Below are 20,556 nucleotides of genomic sequence, written 5' to 3'. Positions count from 1 at the left end.
CATTCACAGGGCGGGTGCGCTTTTAGTTTGATGTCGGACGCCAAGTGTTAGTCAGACTCTTAACTGCAGCCGCCTGTTATCTCCACATTTCCCGTCATTCATTTCGTTCTGACCCTTTTCTCCCTTTTTTACTACCGCTGCCATTTTGTTCCCTGGTGTGTGCCTAATCAACCCGATCCGAGTGGTTTTTAACACCACCCGCACGTACCTGTGATGTGTGTTGCAGGGTTTGCGCGATGTGTTTGAGAACTACTACCGAAAGCAACGGAGGAAACAGGCTCGCCTCGTACTGCAGCCGCATTCTAACATGGTATCGCATCACTCTCTTTCCCTCCACACACCGCTAACCGACCGCAACTCCCGTAACACACAACACCGTAACTGATAAGACACTTGGACACAGTACGCTGCCCAAAAAACTAAATTCAGAAAAATGTGGTTAAATATCTGAAATGTTTGTATCCCTTTTGGCTTTTTCAGCACGAAACACTGGAAGGCTACAGACGTTACTTCAATCAAATCGTCGGGTATGTCGCTTTCCGTTCGATTTGACGTCGTATCCTAAAGCACAATACAATACATAATGATTTATACAATAATAATATATAATACATTTCATTTACAAGCACCTTTAAAAACTCATGGTCACTTTAGTCACAGGATAGGTTTTTCAGTGGGTGAGCAGCAGCAGCATCCACGCGCTCCAGCTTCACTCAACCCGGAAGTAACTCAACTAGATAGAAAGTTAGCTGAGCCGCCGTTTAGTTTTTGGCACATCTAATAATGAAGGCATGTAGGGGTGGATGAGCTTGGAGAGGTGAGGAGGAGCGAGGCCATTTAAAGATTTGAAGAAAATAAGATCTTAAAAAGAACTCTAAAATATATACTGTGCCAGTGAAGGTATGCCAGAGTAGCAGTTATGTGCTCCCTCTTACAAGTACCAGTCCAGAGGCGAGCAGCAGCATTCTGGACCAGCTGGAGACGCTTCAAGGAGGATTGGCTGACTCCAAAGTAAAAGCACATTCCAGTAATTGTGCCGATATGTGACAAAGGCATGAATTACTGCTTCAAGGTGCCCATGAGAAAGGCAAGGTTTTATTTTAGCCAGTTGCCCAAGATGAAAGAAGAGGGATTTAACAAAAGCACCCATCGATCAAGTTTAACTTCTCTGTCCAATTTAACACCCAAGTTTGAGACTGTTGACTTCATATATGGAGCCAGAGGGCCCAAGTCTACAGGATGAGATGTACATGGGCCCCTGGTATCAAACAGTATCACTTCTGTCTTCTTTTCATTGAAGTTAAAGACGTTTTGTGCCATCCAGGTTTTGATTTACTCCAGGCTGGATAAAAGTGGTCAAGACCTCACCTACGCTGTCAACTGTTTTCAGGTTCTTTGTGGTGGAGGATCACGTGCTTCACACCACGCAAGGTTTGGTTAACAGAGCATACGTGGACGAGCTTTGGGAGTTGGCGTTGTCCAAAATCGTAGCCGCTCTGAGGACGCACTCTGTAAGGACACGCGTGACGAATGCCGTGAAAGAACCAACGCCACGTGGGCTCACTCATGCAAATACTTTGTCTTCTCAGTCCTACTGTGATGACCCGGACCTGGTTCTGGATCTGAAAAACCTTATCGTCCTCTTTGCCGACACACTTCAGGTACCGGATAAGAACACCCGAGTTGCTATAACAACAGGCTAGGTTTTTCTGCGAATGCTCAAGAATGCTAGTTGCGACTTCTCCCGTAGGGTTACGGCTTCCCGGTGTCTCAACTTTTCGATATGCTGCTGGAGATAAGGGAACAGTACGGCGAGATCCTCCTCAAACGATGGAACATCACCTTCAGGTGAGCCCACATGTTGATCACCTTTGATGATTGCCCAAAAGGTCAACCATTCACCAACCAGTTTGTGGGAAATGTCCTCGTTTTTTTTGTTGAAGTTTTAACGACCATCCAGAGGCAGGAAGTGTTTTAAAAAGCAACGTCCGGAACATTTTCCACCGTTCAGGATGGGTAGTGCCCCCTCGCAAGATGTGTGCGAGGGCACCGCACGCCATTGTTCCTCCCCGTCTGTGCGGTGACACCATTGGGACGTGGAGAGCCAGCGCACAAACAAACATGCTTATACTGCCTTGCTCCCCCCCTACATGCACGGACACACACACGCACGCGCACACACACACGGGAAAGCCACAGGAATGCGTTGCATTGTTGGAAAGGGAGCACTCTCCGGTTCATGGCCTCTCCATGGAACTTTGGAACGTCCGAAATCTCGAGAGCCAAACAAGAAAGGGGGTGATGAAAGACTAGGAGGGGGAGGGTGGTGGAGGAAAACCGCAAGCATTAAAACGACCCCCCGCCCGCATTCCCACCATCACCTTCCTGCCCCATGTGGAATGATTGTAGCCGACTTCTCATGGCCTCTGCAGAAAAATTGACTTGCTCACCTGCGTCTCCTCCGCAGGCAGGTGCTGGACCAGGACAACTTCAGTCCCATCCCAGTGTCCACGGAACGGGAGTACAGACACTACACCTCGCAGTTTCCCCTGCAAGACCCCGAACTGGAGAAGGTAGAGGGTGCTCGGTGCGAGCAAATCCGAGATTCCAATTGACACGAAAATGTGCGCGCGTTGTGTGTGTGTTTGTGTGCAGCTTCCTTTCCCCAAGAAGCTTCCCTTCTCTGAGTTTGTGCCAAAGGTTTACTGCCAGCTTAAAGAGTTCATCTACGCTTGTCTCAAGTACTCTGAAGACCTGCACCTCAGGTACACGTTGCCCGTTTTTTCCCATCTCATCAACATTTTACCCGCAAGCCTGCTCTGGCCTACCCCTGTACAAAACAAACACTTTCTCAATCTGAACACACATGAGAGACCAATTTCAAAACAAAAACGTCACATCGCAACCACACGAAATTGACCGCGAGGTGGAGCTGCTACGGCGACGGTCATCCGAATTTGGTCGTGAAGTGCACACTCAAAACGATTGCACGGGCGTTGGTTTGCGGGCGCGCGCGCTGCCTGGTTCCGCTTGATGTAAGATGGAACTCAAACAAAGCGGCTACTTTTCCACTGCGGAGAGACGAGCAATCAGGGAACATCTTGGACTCCGCGGTGGGAGGATTCCACAAAACTGGGACTTGACCACACACATGCACACACACACACACACACACACACACACACACACACACACACACACACACACACACACACACACACACACACACACACACACACACACACACACACACACACACACACACACACATTGAATTAAAATTAAATTGAACTCGAAAGCATTACGGAATTGTGAAATCATGAAACAGAGGAACCAAAAGATTAGCGAGCTCGACTCACATTGATCACTCATGTCATTATTGTCCGAAAAATGGACGTTGATTGGGTTGATTAGCCTTTATTAGTCTCACAGTGGAGAAATTTACATTTTACATCAGAAAAGTGATGAAAGTAAGAGGAAAGGGAAAAAGAAGTCAAAAAACAAAATACAGGAGCTGCTGGAAAGGCAGCCACTCTCATGACGCCGTCTTGAAGTCAAAACAACAACAAAAACCCAAGTTTAAAGGACAACCGGCGTCACTTTTTTGTTTCCTAACTGATATCAGAAAAACGTTTTAGAGCATCTAAAATACCCAAAACACGCAGTATGATATTTTTATTCAAATGCAAAACACCAATAAAAATGACTTAAAGTGTCCAAAATCTGCAAAAAAATGAGCTGCGAATTGGGCATTTTCAGAAAGTCCCGCTCCCAGTTCGTGATGTCACGCCAAGACGTCTTGCATTGCTGGAGAATCAAAACAATGGCTCACATTCGGAGAATATTCTTTCTTGTTACCCATCCAGTTATGAATATGATTCAAATAGCAATCGATGCAATCGATTAAAGAATTTATTCCGTACCATTTTGAGGCAACATTAGGGGGAAATGGATCACCAAAAAAGAGGCAGAAAATGGCGACCGAGCTCCTGTGAGGAATTAATCAGCTCGTTTCCACAGGCTGATAAATTCCTTATATGGACCTTGGTTGCCCTCTTTTGGCTCTTTTTGGTGCAACATGACGTTTTCAGACACACAGCAAAATGCATTGACATGACGGAAGGACTGCTACAATGTGTCCTTTTTTCCGGTCAGGTGCGTGCGTTCCTTCAGTGACGTCACCTACGGACTCGTCACCAACTCAAAAACAAGACTTCCGGAATATTCAGCGCGAGTCTTAAAACGTAAAATATAGCTATATGCGGTGGAATCTTTGTAAAATACGCTCAGTAGAAGTCATTTGAAGCCATTTTACAAATTATGGACACAACTTGTCCGGAGACGTCGGTGGTCCAGTTCTAGATGAAAGCGGAGATGATCAAAGCGTCCTTTTCACGAGTAGATCAGGGACGTCATGGTGGAATGTGCATGTCTGCTACAAGCTAAATGTTGAAAGCAAACACCAAGCTGTAGCATCCATTGACCAAAAGAGATTGTCTCACATCCCCTGTCACATGTAATTCTGCTTCAATTCCAAGCCGCGACATTTCCACATATGCATCGACGCTCTGGGCTGACACTGATTTATTCACATCGCGGGCTCCTTATGCGAAACGAGTTTTCGCGTTGAGGTTACAGTTTGCCAGAGCGGGTCAGCAATTCTTGTTCCATGCGTGATCCTTTGCAATGTCATAAGCACGTCCGTCAGGGGAGCATTTGAGGAAAGGGGCGGGAGGTGAAAAGGGGATGTCTTCCACGCTTGGAATGGCGCGGGCGTTAACGTGTTGAGCGGCGGGAAGCCGAGCGGCGTCGCTGAGAATGAACATGCGGCCGCTCAGCTTGGAGGAAAAGCAAAAGCTGCGGGATGGCACTTTTTGGGCCTTGTAAGCGTTGTGCCATCCATCTTGGCGCTTTCCGCTTTGCTCCAGTTGGGACGCAGCTACTGTTGTGTTGTCAACGTTGGCTCATATCTCTTGCCCTGTAATCCACCCTTGCGATCAGTCCTCGCATTTAGGGAAGCATATGTAGCGTTTAAGTAGCTGCTTACGTGCCCTTTGGCCTCTGGACGCCACTGTGCTACCCCCCACACCCCTTCATCTACTCCTCTTGCACATCTGTTATAGCTGATGGCAGCGCAAACGCATCGTGAAATTCAATCATTCGATTCTGCGGTGCGTCTATTTTTGCGCGCTTCCAAAGTTCACTCACGGACGTTGACTTTTTCACCCCCCCCCCCCCCCCCCCCCCGACATACACACACTGGCTGGGGTGAGCTACAGTTAGAACTCGTAGTGTTTCCAAAAAAAGGCAAAGAATCCTAAATACATTCCAACCATTCAAACTAGGGAGAAAAAAATTCCTGGAGAAAGTGCAGCGTGAGCAAAAGTTTGTGTCTGTGTGTGCGTTTTGGGTTCCAGGCGCAGACAAATTCAGTGAATTGGCCTGAATGTGTGTATTAGCCACAGGCCCCTGGAATTGAATTCACAATCGCACATTTGCCGAGAACAAAAGCCGAAAATTGGCTGTGTCTTCCTTCTTCCCGTGCCTAGCAAAACTCCCATTATTTAATTGGGATTTTGATGCCGCGTTTATGGCGAGACGCGAGCTTTGTCCCCCGGCGGACATTCACGCTGCCTCAAAAGCCTTGAGCGGACTTCCAATATTTGTTTTTTTTCAGCTGGACATGCAGCACATTTCAAAGCAAACAAAATCAAGAATGTGTCAGAGACTTGCTAAGTGGCTCTGGAAGTCGGAGCAGGAAATGTGAGCTTCTCGTCGGCCCTGAAGTGATCATTTACCGCCACGGGAGAATCAATATCTGAGCAAGTTCGACATTGTTTCCCAGAATAGCAATTATTTCAATGCTGGAAACACTGCGATTCTCCAAAGTCGAAATGTATCATCTCCGAGAGGCTTTTTTTGCACAACCGACCCACCAAATATTTTGCCTACCTTCTCAGCTCGACAGAGGTGGATGACATGATCCGCAAATCCACAAATCTGCTGCTCACCCGAACCCTCAGCCACTGTCTACACTACGCCATCAAGAAGAAGAACGTCGGCCTGGCTGAGGTACCGTGTCGCTTTGCTCGAAACTGTTTGATATTTTCTCACTCTTGACGAATGACCAGCACGCACGCTCAACAGTTTGTGACAATTGCCGTCTTGCCGACTAGTTGGTGCAGGTGATCATCAACACTACCCACTTGGAACAGAGCTGCCATTTTTTGGAAGAGTTTATATCAAACATTACCAACGTCCCCTCCGACACGGCCAACGCCACCAAGCTATACGGGACGTCCACGTTTAAGGTGAGCGCCAGGTGCTGCAGACAAGATCCGGTGTTTGGCGGCTATTGTGGTCACAGCTCGTGTGCACTATCGTAGGACGCTCGTCACGCGGCTGAGGCGGAGATCTACACTGGTCTCAACGCCAAAATAGACCAGTTCCTGCAGCTGGCCGATTACGACTGGATGGCGGGCGTGCCCAGTGGGGAGGCGCCGATGCCCAGCGACTACCTACTCGACCTGGTGGCCTTCCTGAAGAGCACCTTCAGTGTCTTCACCAATCTGCCTGTGAGTACAGCCACGGCCGCCAAATAAAAATCGCCTCCCCCATTGTTAAACAAACCATTTGTGTTTTGGCCTTCGTTGGGTTACATCTGACACATTCAAAATGGCCGATGTTCAAAATCTATCCCCATTGTGAAATGTGACATTTGTGTTTTAACCTTCTTCAGGTTGCATCCGACACATTCAAAATGGCCGCCATTCAAAATTCACCCCTGCCATTCAAAATTGGCCCGCCTTGTTAAACGCGCTGTTTTGTGTTTTGGCCTTCTTCGGGTCGCATCTGACATATTCAAAATCGCCCCCCATTGTTAAACGTGACTTTTGTGTTTTGGCCTTCATCGAGTCACACCCAACACATTTGAAATGGCAGACGTTCAAAATTAACCCCCCTTTTTAAACGCGACTTTTGTGTTTTGGCCTTCGTTGAGTTGCATCTGACACATTTTGAATGGCGGCCATTCAAAATTGGCCCCTGTTGATAAAAGCGCTGTTTGTGTTTTGGCCTTCATGTCTCATCCGACACATTCAAAATGACTGACGTTCAAATTCAAACACCTTTGTTAAACGCGCCGTTTGTGTCTTGGCCTTTGTCGGGTCGCATCTGACACATTCAAAATGCCCGACGTTCAAAACTGACCCCTGTTGTTAAATGCGACGTTTGTGTTTTGGCCTTCGTCTGGTCGCACCCGACACATTCAAAATGGCCACCATTCAAAATTAACCCGGGTTAATAAAAGCAATGTTTGTTTTTTGGCCTTTGTCATGTCACATCCGACACATTCAAAATGGCCGACATTCTAATTTGAACCCCTTTAAACACGTACTTTGTGTTTCGGCCTTCGTTGGGTCGCAATCGACACATTCAAAATGGCCGACATACTTTCATATCACTTTAAATCGGGCTTTAGTGTACAGTGGATGCCTACGCGCATAGCCGCGTCTTAGCGCCACACGCCGACATGCCGTTACGAGGCGCTTGAGTCGCTTTAGCCTAAAGCTCGTTAGCGCCGCGACCGGCTCAGCTGCAGATTACGCTGCAACCCCGGTTATTGACTCTATGGACTTTCATCGGCACTGGCGCAACATGCTGACGCACTCTGGTCGTCAAGTTGCTGCCCCATCAAGCTACCATGAAGTTAGAATACAACCCTCCCACCCCCCGACATACACAGGAGTTGAACTAAGTGTTTTTCAGCACTTCTAAGGAGCTTTACTTTACACCCCACGAGCCCCGGACGTGACCCTGTCACACACACACAGAGTGGGGCCGCCTAAGCAGATCGGATGCTGCGGATCAGTAAATCTGAGTGGCATGACCCTCTGAAATGAGAGCAGTGGAGTTGTTCAGACTCTGGGCCCAAAAGTCACATCCTGGTAGCGTTGCCGCGTGGGCACGAGGAGATCGTTACGTTGCAGGATATTGCTTCACAAACTTAATTCTGTTTTGAGACTCGACACAAATGGTATTTAAAAATGTTCAACTTTTTTATAATCATTTGATACACACAAGTCATGTTCCCAATTGACCCAAAATTCCGGGAAGTTGGAATTTCCAAATGAATCAAACCCCAAATATGTTACTGAACTCCTGAAACATCATTCCCAAAGTACCCCGAACTTCCTCGCGCGTAGTGTAATTATGATTTATGTCTCTCGCCATTTAGGGAGCGCCCGTAGAACATGCTATCTTGCCGGTGAGTATTTGTGTGGCAGCTTGCTAAGCCCTCAACCCCCCCCCCCCCCCCTCCACACACCCTCCCGCATTATGACCTGACGGTTGAACCAACAGCATGCGGCGTGTCAAGAAGTAGCCATGCACGTTTTTGGTGTGTGTCTTCTGACGCAAAGCAACAAACAAGTCCCGAGGGGGCCAGTGGGGCAGTTTAGGTGCCAAGGGGGGATCCATCAGGGTCCTTATCGCTCGACGGCCATATCCAAGCGTGATCACAAACTCATTTTTTTGCTGCGGGCCACATTGTAGTTATGGTTTCCTCTCGAATGTTTAATCTTCACTACACATGACATAGAGTGCTCAACAAATTCGTGAATGACCAATTTTCCAATTTGAAGTAACAAATAATGACTATTATTTTGGTTTACATGGGACAATTTGAAATTTTGGTCCAGCAAGCATTATGGAATTTCACAAGTTTGATTTGCCATCGCGGCCCAAATAAATTGATGTGGTGGGCCAGATTTGGCCCGCGGGCCTCGACTTTGACATCTATCTTGATCGATGGATAGGATCCTGCTCCCGATGGCATATGCGGCACCATTGTGTCGTTTTACCGTCATGAAGGTGTTGATAATTACATTGTGATCATGGTGGGATTAGGAGGTGGATTAAGTCCACAGCGAATGCCCAGCGACCAAACGCACGGCCCGTCGCTGGTGCGCGCAAGTCGATCCCAAACATGTCAAAACAATTAGCTTGTTTCACGCTCAATCTCACCCGATTAGGACTGACCCGGAGGTTTGCGCGCGTGCGTTCCCCTATGTGCGTGGACATCCGGCGTGTGTGTTCCTCCGACGTGTGTAATTGGATTTCCGGGCGAGGTGAAGCCGTCTTGAACTGGGGGTGGGGGGGGGGGAGATCGGGTTTCATGGTTCTTCGCGCCCCGCACCCGGCAAGGCTATTTTATTTTTTTCAATTTAATTAACAGTTTCTCTCCATTGCGCTTGATTCAGGGCAAAGTGGCGCAGACGGCGTGCATGTCGGCGTGCAAGCACATCTCCACGTCGCTGCTGCAGCTGCTGCTCGATCCTGAGGTCAAGCAGATCTCCATGGGGGCCTTGTACCAGCTCAATGCCGACGTCGACGAGTGTGAAGGTGAGCGGCGTCTGATGTCATTTTGCTTCGACGGTGAACCGACAACCCACCCCCACCTCATTCAAATGCGACAATATATATCATATTTCCCATTTATTTTATTTTCATTGAGTGTAATAAGCAGAGGTTCAAAAGTATCCGGTCGTAACCGCAGGTGGAGTTTGTATTTTTGACCCAAACGGGGGGCGCCGGTGAAACAACACTTCCACCTCCCGCTGGGTCAAAATCTGAACTTTTTCTCCCAAAGGCACAATTTAAAATGGATTAAAAGGAGACAAAAGGCACAATGGGATGAAAGGGGGCTGAGGGAAAATAGGATTAAATGAATGAGGTGTGAGAGAGAGAGACAAGTACAGCAGACAAAAGAGAGAAACATGCACGGATGAGAGGAGTGAAGGAATGAAAACCAACGTGGACTCTGAAAAGGATGGATTAGAAGTGAACTTTGGGCTTCAAACGTCCTTTTGAAAAGATGGCCGCCATCATGCTCCGTGTAGGAAGGAAGTGACAGACATCACACAGCAAAAAAAAATGGAGGGAAAGAAAAATCATGGAACAAAGATGAAAAAAAAATGTTAAGTCGCTGGTATTGATGTTGTGTGTCACGGGGTCACGGAAGATGGCAGGCGTGTAATCAAGATCCGCCATTTTGTGTGGACACCTCATGGCACTTAACCAGCGGTGTCCAAACCTTCGCCCGGGGGCCCATTCTCGTCCGGCCGTCTGTTTTTTGTGGCGTATTCTAAAATTGAAAATTGACACGGCAGGTGTTGTTATTAGCACGTTCAGATGCTAAAATATCGACACCAAATATTTTGTTGCCAAATATGTCCAGATCTGCTCCATCAGCAAGTTAACTCATTCCCTGCGATTTCTGAATTTATTCGGGAATTGGAAATATGATGTCGAGCGTCATTCACGAATTTGTTCGGGTTTTGGTTTTTCTCTGCTGAGGGGTGCCGATAAAGCGCTGGTTAGACCTCTGTTTTTCCCTTCCACGAGGGGACAGCATTTGCCTTTTCTACAGCTGCCCCCATTTCAAGCTCAGATAACTCCAAACCTATATAAAATAGAAATTAACTCATTTTTTTCTGATGAAAGAAGGACATTAAGATTAGACATAAGATTTCTAATGCTGCATTGAATGTTTATGTCGTCCTAAAACTCAATATTCTGTAGGGTCTAGAATTTGAGTGACCATGACAAAAACCCTGGCACTGGAGTGGACACATTTTTCAACATCGTCTGGCAGTCAATGAGTTAAATGGCAACCGCATTTCTATTCGCAATAAATGAATCCAAATGATCAAATAGTCCACCTATTTGACAGACATAAGACTTAAATAACACATAAAAGCAAACTGCCGTGGGTTAGATTCGTTTAACAATAGAAAAATCAAGCTTGAATCAAAAGTAGGAACAAAAAGATCATTTAATCGGCACATAATGGAATTGACTTCCACCCACTGGTGTAGGCCGACTCTCACAGATGGTGGAGGAGCATGCGGCCAAGCTGTTTGGGAGAGCTTTCGCAAAAGACCGGCAGGATGTGACATCATTGACTGAATAAAAACGGAGGCCTGAGGAAAATAAAAGGATGTTAAGAAGAAAAAAAAAATCCAATGTGTTCGTATGGTGAATTGCCTTAACACTGTGCTCCCGTCATTTTCATCAAAATCGTTTGCAAAGTTCTTGGAGTCAAAAATGATGCAATAATGGTAACTGTAAAATATATATATACAGTAAAGTCTCGTTATATCGATATCGGTTATAGTACTGCTTATTACGATACTATTTCTATGAACGCAAGGAGAAAATTTACATGCCGCAGGCATATCGATAGTCCGGTTATATCGATATTTTTTCCGACTCCCGAGAATATCGATATAACGAGACTTTACTGTATATATATATATATATATATATATATATATATATATATATATATATATATATATATATATATATATATATATATATATATATCTAATGAAAAATTGTAATCGACTTGAATAATAATAATTATAATAATACAGATTTTTGTGGCCAGCCAAATCCTTCTGCACCATTCCAGCGAGTCACTTTTTTAAATTATTATCTGTATTTTTTTGTTAACAAGCATGTTGGCAAATAATTAAAAACACTTGAGTTGGTTGACAATTCGCGAAAATAACAAAACAATGCGTGCGACCGACCCAAGAAAATACGCCCATATTTGGTCATCCTGCACTTCCACCCGACTGTGATTGACAGTTATGCATCACTCATAACATTGAAGGATTGCTTTTGGTGCCTTTGGTTTACAATGAAGAATATATCTAAGAATATACGTATATAAGAATATTATCGTGGCCCCTGTGATTTATTTATTTTTTTGGGGCACGGGGGCACACACACTTGCGCACCTCTCCTCTTCCCAGTGGGCTTGTTTGCCAAGTGACGCCGAGACCCTTGCTTGCACTCTGCACGCAGCAGCATCACCACTACAATGAAATGCTACACACAAACACATACACACAGAGACACACACTCCCCTCTCTGACATGACTTGAACACTCCCCCTTCCCCTCATTTGTCTGCCAATCTGTCCCGATGCATAGCGAATCTAACCAGGTCTTTTATTCTCCCCTTTTTTTTCCCCCTTCTCCTCCTCCTCCTCCCCCCACACCCCCCCTTCCCTCGCTCCGGGGGTGGACCGTTTGTGTTTTTCCCACAGGTTTTGCCAGAGCAGGCCCGGTCGCAGGCTTCCAGGGTGACACGTTGCTTCTGGCCTTCAGTGACTTGAGACAAGTAGGTCTTTGTCTACGTCGTGGTTGTCGTCTTCGGTCCTTGCTGTCTTTTTTTTCCCGTTTTGCCCCCCCTCCATCCTTGCTTTCATCCTTCCGCTCATCATCCTCCACGTGCGTCTTCATCCTCTTCTCGGATTCATTAGTCCTTTAAAAGTACCCCCGTCGCCCCAATTTGCAGACAAAATTGGGACCCTTGTCGTGATTTGGCAATTCCATTGCAGTGTCTTCATTTTCAAAATTGATTTTAAAAAAAAAGTTATCGCCCCGTTCTATTGATTAATAACAATACAGTACAATACAATACATATTGATAAGAATGACAAATACTTTAATAGTCCTATAATGGGGGCATTTGCAATCTACAGCAGAATTGGGTTTCTGAAGGGGGGAGTCAAAAAGAAAAAAAAGTACTGCGTGCACAAAAATGTTTCATCATAATAATAATCATAATAATCATAATGAACAAACATAAGTCATGATGAATTGGGGTGCTTGGAATCCCGAAAACATTGGAAAGCTTGTTGGGTTCCCCCGCCCCGCCCCCCCTTGACAGGAAGTCTCCCCATCCCGCCGTCAGACACGGTCCAAAGCGAAGCGGGCGCCGTTGGCGTTTTTTTGGAAGTCAGGTCGTCCGAGGCCCGCCAGTGTGCGCGGTGACAGCGGATGACGGATGGGCCGGCGGGACGGAGCGGGAAGGATGAATGAGGTGACGGACAGAGACGGATGGCCCTTTCTCCGCGCTGTCACAAGCCGCCTTTCTCCCCGCCTCGCTTCTCTTTCTGCGCCTGTCGGGATGATGCAGTGCCTCCCTCGTCTTCGTCCTCCTCTTCCTCATCTTTTCCCGCCCGCCGTCCGTCTCCTTCCTCCGCTTTCTTTCGCCGCTCATTGTTTTTTTTCCGACGCCCGTTCTCATCATGTCAAAAGGGAGCTTTTCATACCTTGCATGTGCCATGCGTCATGCGCCAACCCCCCCAAAGCCCTTCCCTCGCCCGCTTTCACACGCATTCTTCGGCCCGCGCCACCGCCGCGTTCTCACGGCGGCCCGCCACTTCCCGTACGCCCTCGTACCACCAAGTTAAAACGTTCGATCAATCACGCTGACGGGGGACGGCGGGGGTCCGCGGAGGTTTTGCTCTGTCAAGAATGTCCTCGAGGTGGTCAACGTGACAAATTAGATTTTTTTTCTTTGCGATGGATTTGATCGGCGGCCCCAAAAAAAAGTTTGTATGATGCACCTCAGATTTTGGATCAATCGAAATGTCAATCATTCACCACCCCTTTAGGTGCCGTGATTGGCAGTTAGTGTGAGAGGCCCAATTCGAGTTGTGGTCTACAGCAGCTCCTCGCCAGCATCCGAATTCAAAGCGACGAATGACATCATTTTTCTCCGGACAGAATTTGAGACTGGGGGCAAACGCGATTGCTCATCGCCCGCCCGACGTCTCGGATTTGGCGTCATCTTCGATCCCCCTCTCACCCCCCTTTTCGGTTGTGAATACGGGCGGCATGTTGATGGTTAGTGAAAGCGTCCAGTCAGGTGAAAGTGATACGTACAGGGTGGTCCTTTCGACCTCGCTCCCCCTCGCTCTCCTCGGGAGGCCGACACTTTGCTTCAAGCTTGTGAGCGCTCACATGGGGTGCAGGGGGGCATCAATGGGGGGTGAAGAAAGAGGCCGAAAGGGAGGATGAGCAGCGGATGGACGTGTAAGTGCTCGCCCGCCAATCGTGACTGCGTTTTTGATGCACGCAGAAAAGCTTTTATGGACCCCCCCCCCCCCCCCCCACATCCACCTCGTCTACTTCCTTTTTGCCTCCCAGTCTATGAACTAGTGTATCAAGCGATCAATCCCCCAAAAAAATCTTCTTGGACTTCCAGTGGCAGAATTCAAAGACTTTTGAAGGTCAAAAGAAGTTCACCTCCGAAGGTCGCGGCGCCTTTTTATCCGCAAATCTCATCCGAATATCCGGACGGGAATGTTGTTGTTGTTGTTGTTGCTCTACGGCCGACGATACGTCGCTCAGACCGTTTCGGCGAATAAGCACTACTTTTATCTTGGGCGTCAAGGGCGATTACGTGATATCAGAGACGCACACACGGGTGCAGTGCAGCGGAAGGTCAGCGGGATCACCGGTGCCAAGGACGGGCGGAAACTCGTCTTAAGACCCCCCCCCCCCCCCCCCCCCCCCGAAAGCCCCCCAAATCTCTTATCTGATGGCGCATGCGCACAAGCACGGGTATACGGCGGCTCGGGCGAACGCGGCGCCCAGAGATGACGGCGGAAAAGCAAAAGCGGCCCTTATCTCGGGGGGATTTATGACTTGAAGCTTGCGCCGGTGTGGGAGAGGTCGCCGAGCGTTCTTCTCGACCCCCGCCTCAACTTCCTGGCCCGTCTGTGGCCTGGGCCTTATCGCCGTGACGACGGGTCAACCGCCGGTCATGACAACAGGGCCGTTCGGGAACCCCGGGACGACCGCTTCCGACCGATAGGCGGCTGCCATGCGCACCAGCGTCGACGTGGGATCATTGTTCGGGCCCGTAAACACCCGCGTGCACCCGCTTCCTGTTTGCACAATCGTTACTTGTCATTCAAAGATGGCGAATATCACATAAAAAAATGCCAAAGTCCAATCCGGGTCATGTGGCGAGTCACTTCGTAGTTGTCCTACTTTTGTCGTTGCATCGTGTCATAGTGTCGTGTCCGAGTCGCTATCATGAGCGACAACAAAAAAATGAATGGAAACATGGCTCATATTTGTTTATTTTTAATGCACATAGATTATAATGATGGAATAATTCCTCTCGTCATTTTATTGATTAGATTAGATTAGTCTTTATTTGTCTAACAGTGGATAAATTTAATTCCACATGTTTCCAAATTGCATCTTTCAGATGATACCTGTTATAATAATAATAATAGTCAGCTTTATTGTCAAATATGCTAATATGCATGACATACAGCACAAATGAAATTACTGTCCTCTCGGACCCAGCATGCAAGGCACTTATAATGACTTTAACAAACATAATAAACATGAAAACACCAATTTGTTGGGAGAGGGGAGCCGCTGCGTGTTCACGTTAATAATAATAATAAATAATAAGAATAATACATTACATTTTAAGCGCCTTTCAAAGCTCTCAATGACACTTTACAGTCACAGACAAGCATATATACTATAATAAATGAGCGAATGAGAGGGAATAGAAATTTGAAGAAGGTCAGATAGGGCAAGGTTATGTATGGATTGCTTTAAATGTATAAAGAAGAATTTTAAAGTTGATTCTATATTTGACCAGGAGAGGTTCTGCTGTTGATCCGGGATGAAGAATTCTGGACTAGTTGAAGTTTGTGGAGAAGTTTCTGAGGGACACCAAAGAGAAGCGCGTTTGACTGATAAAACCTCATGCAAGGGGGGTGTGAGATTGGGGGGGGAGGAAGGGAAGACGCCCCTGACAATGTTTTGAACTGTTGACATATAGCGCCAACTGCTCCCTCGGCCGGTTAGTTAATTTCAAATGTTTTCAGTTCATAATTCATTCACTGCCAGACATTGTGCAAATACATGTATGTGTCCACTCCAGTGCCGGGGTTTTTGTCATTGTCACTCTAATTGCAGGACCCACAGAATATTGAGTTTTAGGGCGACATAAACATTCAATTCAGCGTAAGAAACCTGAGACTCTCTTCTTTCGTAAGAAAAAAAAAGAGTTCATTCCTAAGTTATATGGGTCTGGAGTTATCTGAGCTTGAAATGGGGGCGACTATACAAAAGGCAAATGCTGCCCACTCCTGGAGGGAAAAACATTGCCAGAGGTCTGCCCAGCGCTTTATCGGCACCCCCGTTAGAAAAACCAAGACCCGAACACATTTGGGAATGGTGGTCCACGTCCTGCTTTTCAATTCTCAAATAAATGTGGGAAAAGCAGTGAATGAGTTCAGTATCAGTGACTGGTATTGACCTGATAAAAAATAAAGCCTGATACCTAAACGCGATATCAGTACTTACTTTCCCCTATGTCAAGTGGTGCTAGGGGCCACATTGTAGTTACGGTTTCCTCTCGGGGGCCGTTATGAATTTGGGGAAGCCATGAGAATGTTTCATCTCCTCCACATATGACATACAGAGCACACAACAAATTCACGAAGAACTAGTTTTCAAATGTAAAGTCCAGATTAATGACTGTTTTTGTGATTTCGATGGGAAAATGTGAAATTTTGGTTCAGATTTGAACAAGCATCGAATTTCACAAGTTTGGTTTGCTTTTCGCGGACCGAATAAAATAATGTGGCGGGCCAGATTTGGCCCCTGGGCCTTGACTTTGACACCAGTGCTGTATTTGATTTGTTTTAGTATGGCTTACAATAAACCAACTATAGATATCAGAAGATGACAAAATAACGGGATAAAAAGAAAAATACTTGATCAAAGGTAACACAAAGCGTTCTATTTGGAGAAAGCCTTGCCCGTACCTTTTCCCGCCTCCCCCGCCGCCGTCTTGCGGCACTTTTGTTTGGGAGCGGTCGCGCCGGCGCGACGCCGCCCGCTTTGCCCGCTCAAAGGCTCCGGCGGCTGTCATCCAATTGGCTTTTCGTACCCCCCCCCCCCCCCTCTCTCTCTCTTCCCCCAACATGTGGTTTCGCTCGCCATCCCTCTGCATCCCCCTCGTCCTCTCTCATCCCTCGCGCACATATGGTTTCTCTCTTGTGTGTTTGGTGTTACCCAGAGTTCACTGGGGCTCCCGGCGCGCGTGTTCTTCAAGGCGGCGATTGTGTTTATGTGCGGGTGGAGTTCAAGGGGGAGGGGCGTTGGCCAGGTTATGCAACAACTTTGAAATGCGGGTCATTTCTTCTTTTTGTTGTTGCAGTTGCTGGAACTGTTCACGCAGTGGGACTGGTCCAGCTACCTGGCCGACTACGGCAAAACCAGCTGCAAGTACCTGCGCGTCAACCCGCACACCGCGCTGGCCCTGCTGGAGAAGTGAGTACACCTCCCCCCCCTCCCCTCATCCGCCGCGGCATCGTCCCCGCCCTCGCGTGTCCATCCCGTCAGCGCTCAGCCCGTCATTTTTTTCCTTTCTCTTATGTTTGTCGCGTGCCGCAGGTTGCCCAAGCCGTGAGTACCATTTTCAGCATGCGCGTGTGGACGTGAGCCATTTTGAGTGAAGTGAACAATAACGACAAATTTTGCAATTACGGTCCTGTGATGGATGTGCTTGCGTGTGGACAAGGAGAGCCAGTGTGGCGAATACGCTTTCAGGCGTTTATTGAACGGCCACAATTCACACCCTAATACGGCCAAACAGACTCCAGCCGGAGTTGATCACAGTTAGTCGCATGTTGCTTGAGTGTTTTGGGTTTTCAGCGACTGGTTTTTTTCCCCACAATTCAGAAAGTTGCATGACAAGAAGCACATCAAGCAACTCAACTCGACCATTTTTTTTAAAGTAGTCATCACTAACTAACCTGCTATAATGGCTTCAGGGTAACCATGTATCAGTTTTAGGGTATCACATACCGTATTTTCCGCACTATAAAGCGCACGGGATTATAAGGCATACCTTACCAGGGGTGTCAAAGTCATTTTTTGCCGCAGTAGTTATGGTTTCCTCTCGAGAGCCGTTATGAATTTGGGGAACCCATTAGAATGTTTAAATCCCTTCAAATATTACATATAGAGCACACAGCAAATTAATGAATAACTCGTTTTCAAATCTGAAGTCAAGAATAATGACTTTTATTGTGGTTGACATCCAAAAATATGAAATTTTGGCTCAGATTTTAGCAATCATCATGGAATTTAACAAGTTTGATTTGCTTTCGCGGGCCGAAAAAAAATGATGTGGCGGGCCGGATTTGGCCCGCGGGCCTTGACTTTGACACCTGTGCCTTAAGTGAATGACATATTTTAAAACATTTCCATATATACGAATGTTGCCATTTTTTATGTCAAACATGAAATTGCAGAGTAGTGTAATATGTGGTATTTTCTGCATTTTTTTAGCTCATAAATAATCTCGGATTTTATCAGTTTATCACAATACAATAATAAATATCATTTTCAGAGATTACCAATCTTCCTTCTTTAAAACTTTTATGCTCCTTAGGGGTTTTCGTGGAAAATTTTGGCCTTAAAATTTGAAGAAATAACCTATTTTTTTGAAACACAAAATACAAAAGCAAGCAAAAAATGCCACATTTTCCATTTATGCCAGAAAAGGAAAATTATGGCAAACTCGAGTAAATATATAGAATACCTAAATTAAACGCCGATTTCTATATCCCAACATGCACCGCACACTACTTCAAATATAAGGCGCACCGGATTGTAGTCATCCTTTGAAGAATATTGAAGGCTTTTGGGTGCGCATTGTACACCGTAAAATAGGGTACATTATACACTATTTAAAACAAAAAAACATTTGTGTGAAAGAATCCCTGATTGCCACAGAGAGGAAATGGAACAAGCCCTTTCTCTGACTGCACCTGTGAATTTTGGTGATGGAGACTCCTCACGCTTCACTTTTTTAGTTGCGGCTACTTAGGGAATCCGTACAAAGTATGAAACTTATATACTGTGTCAAATTCTGTTTCAACCGATATGTCCAGTGTATTTAATGTCGCGGCCCATTTAGATTATTATTTTTTTAACTTTCCGAGTGGCATTTTCCAAAAATCCACAAGTTTGTTTTTTGAACACCTATGCTTGGTGTGTCTTTTGTGCACCAGGATGCGGGAGAGCAGGAAAAATGTGGTCTTTGCGCAGTTTCGAAAAACGGAGCGCGACAGGCAGAAGCTCATTGACGCCGTCATCAAGCAGTTGCGCAACCTCATCGCACAGCGCCACACCTGAACAGACGCCCGAATGGTCAGTGGCGCACCTCTCTTCCGGATAAAAGGGACATCCATGCATTCACGCCAATGATGATTTATTGCTTTTCACTTCACAATAAATGTTGAAACACTTGAACAACGTCAACGAATGTGTCATCATTATGGAGTCATGATGTTGGTGGTGCTGATGGAAGGCGTCCTGATCAAATCCCATCCGGTTCTCTCTATGACTGACAGCAAAAAAGTTAATACAAAATAAGTCATGTATGGGACTATTAGTTCACGAGAGTTTAATTACATTTGAGGGACCTGAAATAGACCATAACCATGACAAAATGAAACTATTTTGATTGTGATGGGATGTGCGTTACCAAATATTTGATAAATGCGACTGGGCTGTCAGCAAATTATACCAACATTTTTTTCACATTCATTTATTGAAAGCAGTTGATGGGCAATTATCGTTTGCAATGCAGAATAATATCAAGCTAAGTGTTCAAAGTCATCTCATGTTTCGAGAACAAGCCATAAAGCAAATGTCTCATTGTGTCTATCTTTATCGATCAATCGATTCGATCTATCTCATCATACACAGATAGATAGATAGATAGATAGATAGATAGATAGATAGATAGATAGATAGATAGATAGATAGATAGATAGATAGATAGATAGATAGATAGATTTTTTTTGGGTGGAGGGGGGCCTTATATTTTCTCCATCTTCATAGCAATTGGTCAATGGCTGGCTCCTGAAATATTTGCAAGTATTTTACATGACTTTGCATCACCTCAATGTGTTATTCTTAAACATGGCATACAATGAAATGGAGCCCATTGTGGAGAATTAGTAATTATAATAATAATATCCTTCAATTTTTTTGATCCAGTGTGACACGCTAAAGCCTTTCCCAGTCGTCATTGGGCAGTAGGCACGGGACACCCTGAACTGCCAATAGCAGATTTTTAATTAGAATAAACCGATAAATTGCTTTGGCTCGTTGTCGTGTGCTTGACTGCCACGAGGCGGCGACATTGCGCTTCCGCCACAACAACGGCAAGAGCGGAGCGAGATGACCCAAACTCAAAAGACACGTACAACACTCAACAATTCACTTTGAGAGTGTGTGTGTGTGTGTGTGTGTGTGTGTGTGGAGGGGGGGGGGGCTTTCGTTGCGTCACACAAGACGCAAGAGCCACTGGCTCTTGCAGTTAAAAAAAAGTTGTTCAATTGTCAAAAGTCGCCCGATTGAACTCAAACGCCGCCACTCGAGTCAAACCCGGAAGTCCAGAAAGCAACTTTTGGAAAGGCGACGTGACGTTGTCGTATTTCCGGCGCGCAGGTGACCAGTTCAACCTTTGACACGACGGGCGCGCTCCTCTTCTCCTCCCCCCTCCCCGCCCTCCTCTCGAGAAGGGGTGTGTGGGTTAGGGGGGGTCCCTCCAGGAGCCGAAGGAGGTGGAGCAGAGGGGCGGGGAGGGGGGAGACCTTGGCCGCTGCCTGCGCGCTATATAAACACTCATTTGACTGAC

The 20,556-nt window shown here is 46.4% G+C and overlaps 1 protein-coding gene across 2 annotated transcripts in view; it reads left to right on the top strand.

Moving 5' to 3' along the window:
* The window catches only part of exoc6b (exocyst complex component 6B), a 33,604-nt gene extending 14,435 nt beyond the window's left edge, over window positions 1–19,169 (top strand). Inside the window, exons 9-23 of one of the 2 annotated variants that reach the window (XM_088990427.1) lie at window positions 227–310; window positions 481–527; window positions 1,391–1,511; window positions 1,590–1,661; window positions 1,751–1,848; window positions 2,468–2,573; window positions 2,656–2,765; window positions 5,961–6,072; window positions 6,177–6,311; window positions 6,387–6,575; window positions 8,237–8,266; window positions 9,261–9,402; window positions 12,119–12,192; window positions 17,059–17,171; window positions 18,920–19,169. In XM_088990427.1, coding sequence (XP_088846553.1) covers window positions 227–310; window positions 481–527; window positions 1,391–1,511; window positions 1,590–1,661; window positions 1,751–1,848; window positions 2,468–2,573; window positions 2,656–2,765; window positions 5,961–6,072; window positions 6,177–6,311; window positions 6,387–6,575; window positions 8,237–8,266; window positions 9,261–9,402; window positions 12,119–12,192; window positions 17,059–17,171; window positions 18,920–19,043 — 1,557 coding nt within the window. In that variant the 3' untranslated portion in view covers window positions 19,044–19,169. The remainder of the gene's footprint in view (window positions 1–226; window positions 311–480; window positions 528–1,390; window positions 1,512–1,589; window positions 1,662–1,750; window positions 1,849–2,467; window positions 2,574–2,655; window positions 2,766–5,960; window positions 6,073–6,176; window positions 6,312–6,386; window positions 6,576–8,236; window positions 8,267–9,260; window positions 9,403–12,118; window positions 12,193–17,058; window positions 17,172–18,919) is intronic. The other variant, XM_088990428.1, reaches the window with a different exon arrangement.
* The last annotated feature ends 1,387 nt before the right edge of the window (window positions 19,170–20,556 follow it).

This window comes from Hippocampus bargibanti, linkage group LG02 (genome assembly GCF_051943395.1).
Source record: "Hippocampus bargibanti isolate YZ-2025 linkage group LG02, ASM5194339v1, whole genome shotgun sequence".
NCBI classification, from domain to species: domain Eukaryota; kingdom Metazoa; phylum Chordata; class Actinopteri; order Syngnathiformes; family Syngnathidae; genus Hippocampus; species Hippocampus bargibanti.
Note: the sequence above shows the minus strand (reverse complement) of the source record. Positions and strands in the feature narration are given on the sequence as shown.